This window comes from Nestor notabilis, unplaced genomic scaffold (assembly GCF_000696875.1).
Source record: "Nestor notabilis isolate BGI_N333 unplaced genomic scaffold, ASM69687v1 scaffold29598, whole genome shotgun sequence".
Taxonomy (NCBI): Eukaryota; Metazoa; Chordata; class Aves; order Psittaciformes; family Psittacidae; genus Nestor; species Nestor notabilis.
In genome coordinates this window covers 1-7,725 of record NW_009939178.1, presented here as the reverse complement: position 1 = coordinate 7,725, position 7,725 = coordinate 1, and the positions used below count along the sequence as shown (strand labels likewise).

Sequence of the window (7,725 nt, the reverse complement as noted above, 5' to 3'; positions counted from 1 at the left end):
CTCGCAGCAGCTCCGGGGCCTCCTCTGGGTTGGAGAAAACCATGTAGGAACAAAGCAAAAACCACAACGTAGGAGAGAAGAGTCTTCACATCTCCATCCTGAGGTATTTTTAGCTAAAAGGCACAAATGCATCACTGAGATATAAAAAGAAAGCTCCCACTGCTCCCTGTGATGAAGACTTCGGTGCGGTGCTCTGCCTGCTGCCCACCCCAGTCAGACACTCACTCACCCTAGAGTGGGATGGGAGCAGGGACTCTCAGGGGGGTGGAAAGGAACCCAGTTAGGAAAGGAACAGCCTGTGCTCACCTGCCTGCCCACTCGACATGCCAGCACAGCGCTCTGTTTGGGGGCAGGCAATCCTCGTGGTGTGGGAAGAGCAATAGACACCTTGCGTTTACACACAGGCACAATGCAGCGTATGTGGATAAGCTTTTCAGATCCTGATCCTTGGAATAAAACAGTAGAATTACACAGAAAACATCTGTCAGATATAATCAATTTCCTCTTAGCGTTATCTGGATGGAAAACCAGGATGGGTTTGTAAAAGGGGAGGCCTCATCAAGATACATCTGTGCCCATGCTGTTGTTCTGGGTAAAAAGGACCAGCCTTTCTGTTCTCCATGGGGAGAAAAAGGCTTTGATTTCGGCTGGCCAGCCCTCACCATCGGGCTGTGCTGTCAAGGATGGGATTACACCATGGTGTGGTGTCACAACCTGCATATCCTGCACACATCCTATCCCCTCTATCATGTCAAGTGGGCTACAGGAGGTACCAGGGGCAGGCTCAGCACCAGGAGACATGGGCTGGATATATCCCAGACTGGTTTGTGCTGGGAGGGAGCTTAAAGCTCCTCCAGTTCCAACCCCTGCCACGGGCAGGGACACCTTCCACTAGAACAGGTTGCTCCAAGCTCCTGTGTCCAACCTGGCCTTGATTTGCTGCTCTTTGATCGTTTCAGGTCTCCAGCAAGCCTGAAAATGAGAGGGAGATTTTGTTTTCCTGGTTTAGCATGGACCCAGAGCCTTCCAACCCAACCATCCCTACATGGTCTGAAACCCCCCTGTTGCCCTCAGTCCTTAGCTGGTAGAAAGGATGTGCATGGGGGGACCACCGTGGCCCACTGCTTCTCAGCAGCTTGTGCTGAGAACTAGATGAAGTCGGATGGGATTGGAACTGTATGATCTTTAAGGTCCCTTCCAACACAAACCACTTCATGATCCTATGATTCTATGAAATCAGACCAGATGGAGCAGCTCAAGCCATACCCTCCTCCTGCTGCCTGTGCCCAGCTGTGCCAGCAAGCCTCTGCTGGGACATGGGACATTGTGACCTCCTGCAGAAGAGAAGCAACCATGCCAAGGCAGAGCTGGTGCTGGACCTCTCCATCCTTTCTCTGCTCTTCCTGTCCTTTCCCATTATTAGATGTCTGCTCAAAGGGGAGGGCAAAAAGAAACAATTAGGGGTAGCAGCAGCACCAGCCTAACATGCAGCAATATCCATTAACTGGGAGGCTGCTCTGCTGCCATTAGCTTTGAGCAGCCTTTAGCATTTTCATTAGCTCCTGGATGCTTTTGATGTACTTAATTTACGCCACAGAAACCGTAGATGATGGCAGCTGATGATTAAGATGTGCTTTCGCTCTTGTAGAGTGCGCTGAGTACCTTGTAGCTACAGACCATGCATATCAAGAGATACTGCTTGTTATTCAGAGCTGCTACATTAATCATGTGCCTGCTTTGCTCTGGGAAGAGGAATTAGAATATAGCAATATTCTGTCTGCTTGTTTTTAAAATACATGTGTGGGTGGACACTGCAGCTACTGCTCACATCTCTCTCTTCCAAGTGGCAGAATTGCTGTTTGTGATTCTCCTCCCTGGTATTTTCTCCTGACACTCATTTGGTTGGCCAGAGCCAGGGAGGAAGCTGCCCCCAGCCAGTCGATGAGTGCTGCATGGAAATAATAAAGAGTGCTAATTGAGGAATGTTTGAATTTCTGGGCTGCAGACAGGAAACCTTGGAACAGCTTTAAAATGAACAGTGCTGTAGTATTTCTCCCCCAGCAAAGAGACAGAAGGCCCTCAGTGCTATTATCTTTGTCCATTAAAATACGATTTGACACCTTCTCGTCTGAATATTGCTGATCAAGTTCTCATAAATGCATTGCAATGCTGTTGCTGAGCATTAGCTAAGAGCTCTACAGTAGAAGGAAGCAAGGAACTGTTTCTTAAGAGCAAAATTTGAGCCAAGCTTTACAGCAAGCTTGAGATGCTGAAACACAGACCTAAGGAAACCTGTGTTAATGCTCCATTCGGTCCGTGTTGCTTCCAACTTAAAGCAGCTGCTTGGTGGAGAAACTGAATGACAGGGCTACATCACTGCTGGGAACACATACCTAGGTGGTCAGAGCTAGGAACTGCCAGTCCTCACTAAGTCCTGAGAGAGAAGGTAAGTGTGCCTGAAGGGCCTCAGCCCTCACCCAGCCACCAACACATCCCTGAATTCACTCAGGATGTTGCACAGAGAATTTTTAGTCAACTGTGTTCACCTCGTGATCCTGGAAAGACGTTCTGGAGGCACCACGAGCGACTCAACAAGTTGTGTCAGTGTCTTCAGTGCCCCTGTCTCGTCACATCTGAACTCGTGAAGAACATTGCAGAAAACCAGCGAGTTCTGGGATCGAATGAAGGGGAGGAAAAAAGAGACAAACAATATAAGTTGAGAACTAGCGTGTTACCATTCTGCATGCCACATACTAACAGGGTGTCAAGGATGTCTCCAAGCTGAGGAGGTTACAGGATGCATAAATAGCTCCACGAAAACCATGTTGTTGCTGCCTCATGAAAAAGCATGCAGTTAAGGACCAAGCCTGTCACGTAACACAAGAGCCGGCTCGACCAGACTGCAGAGCTGCTTGTTTACTGCAGAGGAATGATTTTACCTGAGTGTCTTTCACTGGAGTATCTTCTGCTTTAAGAACACCCCGCACTGATCTATCCACGTTATCAAACTGCACTTACTCAAATAAGACTAGAGCATTTACTTCCAACACATACTCCTCACACTAGAAAACACCTTAATGCTTAAAATCATTCCTTTAACTCAAAGTGCTCCTCCAAGCACAGTACAGTAACTCAAAGTGCTCCTCCAATGTGTACAGTAAACTCCTCAAACACCATCTGCAAGAGGTGCTTTATTGTTTTAGCCAAAACTTACCCATCACTCCCCAAAAGCAATAGATCTTCAGCTATTCTCCACTAAGTCCAACGGCTGTAATTCTACAGCTACACCATCCCTCTGGAATAACAACATCATTAAAGACTGCTGGTTGTAAAAGCACAAGAGAAATGATGCCAGTGCCTGTCCCAAACCCACCAGATCCAGGTGATGAGGAGGCAGATCCCAGTTCCAGGTTTATGAAGTCACATTAATTTCCAAGTGGAATGTGGCCACTGTTCTGTAATGATTAGGGAGCATCCCAAGCAATATGGCATTTCTCACTCTATGTTCTCCACATCGCTCCCTGGAAGACTGTGAAGATATTGCCCTGTGATTTAGATCTGTGTGGAACTTAACAGCCAACGTCTTGACAGGCACCAGTTCAATTAAACCAAATTTCCCTCCTCATAAGCATGAGAGATTACGCACAAAAATCAGACAGCTCAGCTTGTTTGGAAACAAATTAGACAATTTATTTCTTACTACAGATGTAATTTACAATACAAGTGATGGAGCACACCCCAAATATAGGTTATTTACACAGCATGAAAGGCAGCCACCCCAGGCATCGTGTGCTCCCAGTCTGCTCTAGGCTCGAGGCTGGGACCACCACCATGTGCACCACCAGGAGCCCCCCAGCATCGCCAGCCCAGCACCCCCATTGTCCAAGTGAGCCTGTGGGACCTCCTTTCATAGGCACCACAGGCAACCTGGGGAACCTGCCCGTGACTCTCTGGGGCACAGGCAGCACTGAGCCCATTTTCATAGAATCCCAGCCTGGTTTGGGCTGGGAGTGAGCTTAAAGCTCCTCCAGCTCCAACCCCTGCCACGGGCAGGGACACCTTCCACTAGAGCAGGTTGCTCCAAGCCCCTGTGTCCAACCTGGCCTTGAACACTGCCAGGGATGGGGCAGCCACAGCTTCTCTGGGCACCCTGTGCCAGCGCCTCAGCACCCTCCCAGGGAAGAGCTTCTGCCTCAGAGCTCATCTCAATCTCCCCTCTGGCAGGTTAAGTTTTGTGTGTAGTAGTTCCCTGCACTCTGCCAAGCCCCAGTCCTCGGTGATCTCCACATCACATCCAGGGAAAACACCGCAGTGATGACGAGATGTTACAGAACACCTCGTCTGTGTGAATAATTACAGATACAGGCTGCCCTGCCTTTGCACAGGCATCTCTGTGAAGGCAGTGGGAGTTGTAGAGACGTTAGTAGGTCTCATGACATTTTAAAAAGGTTTAAATATAAAATGTCTTATTGGGGTTTCAAAGACTGGAATGGAACTGAAATAGTCTTTGCGATAACAATTGCCAGATGCTAAAAACAACCTGTAGAGAAGCATTCCGTGTTTGGATGTGAAAGAACAAAGAGATCAAGATCCATGCACAGAGAGAGCAAAAAGCAAGAGTTCTTTTCAAGCAAAGCCCTTATGGATGCTTCCACAGCTGCCCTTCAGCTCAACTCACCCCTGACCACAACAGAAGCAAAGGTTACACACAGCAGTGGCACAGAGGACTGCATCACGCAGCACCACAGGTCCAGCACAGGAAGGTTGTGGGATATCATCTCCAGTAAGATCAGGTGTAAAGCCTTTGTACTGGCATGGCAAATGGGCACTGTTACTTCAGTAAGAGTAACATTTCAGTCAACACCAAACACTCATGCAGAACTTCCTGGGTTTCTGAAATCATGAAGACTGAGATGTTCTGTGGAATCAAACGGCACGAGGGCTGCAGCCGTACCTGGGGCAAACTCCCTGCACACATGTAGCCAACTGGGCCCTTCTGTTCCTTAAGTAGGAACAGCCCAAGGAGATGAAAACCCACTCATGGACAGACACAGAAGACAACAGAGCATGAGGAACCAGCATGGATTGTAAGAGTTGTTCAAATATGTGAGATGTCAACACGGAGACAAGCTTCATGGCTTTGTGTGTTAGTCTGCAACACACGACCAAATGATGGCTGAGAGAAAAGACCCTTCTTGAGCATCTCGCACACAAATCCAGCACTTAGTTATTAATAGACACTAACGCTTTCAAACTAAGAAAGGGTATGTACTTTCCAGCATCTCCTGCTCCATATTTTGCTCAACAATAAAATCATTTCACTACAAAAGTGCTATAAAAGGAAGCAATTCTTCTCTTCCGTGTCTCCTGCGTCCAGACTACGTTGCTGTGTAAAAATCAAACCTACAGCGCAGTAGTGAGGTCCTTAGAACCTTCTGCTCAGAGCAATACACACACAAAGTAGGAGATCTACAGCACAGGCTCATTGCGAGTACTTGCACTTGAAATCTTCCTCAACCATGCACTGCAGGTGAGGCTCATCATGCTTGTATCTTGTTAAGAACAGCCAAAACAAAGAAAAATGGGAGGAGGGGGACAAGAGAGAGACTAAGCCCATGTCTCCAGACCATTTATTTGTGGGAAGTGTCTGCTAAAGTTTCCATGTGAGAGGAGTTTGCTTTAAATGCAGCCTCCAGGTGTAGACGTTTCTTCCCAAAGCAGCATTACCTGAACCAGTCCTAAGTCTGAACTAAAACCTGGGTAACTTGGATCAAATAAGAGGGAGGGAAATAATATCCAAGAGAACTCCAGGAAGATGGCAAAAGTAGCTTTAGCCATCTGCAAAAACAGACTGTCAGTTGAGAAAGGTGAATTGCCACTATAACCAGCTACTACATCAACTGCTACTCACAACCCGATTACCTTCATGAAGGAGGCAGCTCTTGCTCAGGGATGTGAAGAATCACCCCTGGACTTGGAGCCAGAGCACATGGAAGCCCCTGTCTCAGTGAACAGGGAGCTCAGAGCAAGGGGGGTGAGAAAGCAAACAGCCTGATCACATGCAAGTATAGCTGTAACCACTCATGGAACTGCAGCAGGCTCAGGAATCACACAGCACATGGGAAATCTGAACTTCCAACATGGAAAACTGAGTCTTTGGTAGGCAAGCCAGTTTGTCTGCCAAAAATACAAGCATCTGGAGCCACATATACACTCATTTGCAGTGCAAATGCTTGGCTTTGCTAAAGATTTGCTCTGATCAATGGATTCCTGAAGGCAATTTCTGAACTATACACATCATAGATATGATTTCTTTTGAGCTAACAGGCTGAAACACTTAAAACCTAGCACGTACTCACAGGAACAGAGGTGTTTGTTTCTGGCTGACGTTCTTCTATACGCTTCTTGCATTACAAACGTCCAGTCACATGTAACTGCTACCACTGAACATTTATTGTTTTAAAAAAAATCAACATGCAGAAAGCCATCCCCTTTACAACCAACACATAAAATAATCCAGTGGAGATTTGAGAGGAAAGCAATAGCCCTGTAAGGCATGGATTTGTCTGAAACCTCCAGCAGAAATGTATTTTCTGTGGGAGTCTGTGCTCCAGCTTTGTCCAGCCAAAGTCAGTCACATAACAGAGCACTTGCCTTGCAGTTTATCTTTCTTTTTCTGCTGCTTGGACTTCTTTCCATCCACCTGGAGACTGATAGTTCTCCTCTTCTCCAGATTCAAGAGCTCCTGGAAGAGCTCCTGGACGTTGTAGTTCATTTTGGCTGATGTCTCCATAAAGGAGCACTTCCACTTGCTGGCTAACGCTTGCCCCTCGCTAGCATCCAGCTCCCTCTGGGCCTCATCACTTTTGTTCCCCACCAGCATTATGGGGATTTTTTGGATGTCCCCTTTAATCTGACAGATCTGTTCAAAGATGGGCTGGAGATCTTCCATGGACTGCCTGCTGGTGACGGAGTACACCAAGATGAAAGCATGCCCTTTGGATATAGACAGCCTCTGCATGGCAGGGAACTGATGGCTTCCCGTGGTGTCTGTGATCTGAAGGGTGCAGATGCTCTTGTCGCAGCTGATGACCTGCCGGTACGTGTCCTCGATCGTGGGGATATAGATTTCCCGGAAAGTTCCCCTTACAAAGCGAAGGACCAGGGAGCTTTTGCCAACCCCTGCTGCTCCAAACACAACCACCCTGTAATCGTTGCTTTGTTCAGGCATGTTTGCTGCGCTGCTGATACAAGTGAAGGGTTCAACTGGAAAAGCCTGAGTTCTTCGAGTTTACACCTCTTTATAGAGAGGTGGCCTGTGGAGATGGGAGAAGGGAAAGGAGAAGGATGTGCAGGGAGAGAGAAAGCAAAAGAAATCATTTGCACCAGTCTGGTAATCTCATAGAATCACAGAACCCCAGCCTGGTTTGGGTTGGAAGGGACTTTAAAGCTCCTCCAGCTCCAACTCCTGCCATGGGCAGGTGCCCCGGGCAGGGACCCCTTCCACTAGAGCAGGTTGCTCCAAGCCCCTGTGTCCAACCCTGCCAGGGTTGGGGCAATTTTACAGTATGTTATTGAAATGAGCAATTAAGTCACTCCCCTCCCATCCTTTTTGCACTGAATGTAAATAGCCCACTGCCATCCCTCCCCAGCCGTACACCCCGTGCACACCGAACGCTGTAAGAAGTGAAAACAAATTCACCTGTAGCCATCGGCTCCAGCGTT

At 47.8% G+C, this 7,725-nt stretch overlaps 1 protein-coding gene across 1 annotated transcript; it reads right to left on the bottom strand.

Annotated features, from left to right (window-relative positions):
• Positions 1–6,431: 6,431 nt before the first annotated feature.
• On the bottom strand, positions 6,432–7,309 carry LOC104401379 (GTP-binding protein Di-Ras2-like). Its single transcript, XM_010019718.1, has one exon. It carries the CDS (start codon positions 7,229–7,231, stop codon positions 6,635–6,637), a length of 597 nt encoding a protein of 198 aa, XP_010018020.1. The 5' UTR covers positions 7,232–7,309; the 3' UTR covers positions 6,432–6,634.
• Positions 7,310–7,725: the final 416 nt, after the last annotated feature.

Coding starts and splice junctions, on each gene's coding strand:
- LOC104401379 (XM_010019718.1), bottom strand. CDS start 7,231: ATGCCTGAACAAAGCAACGATTACAGGGTGGTTGTGTTTGGAGCAGCA.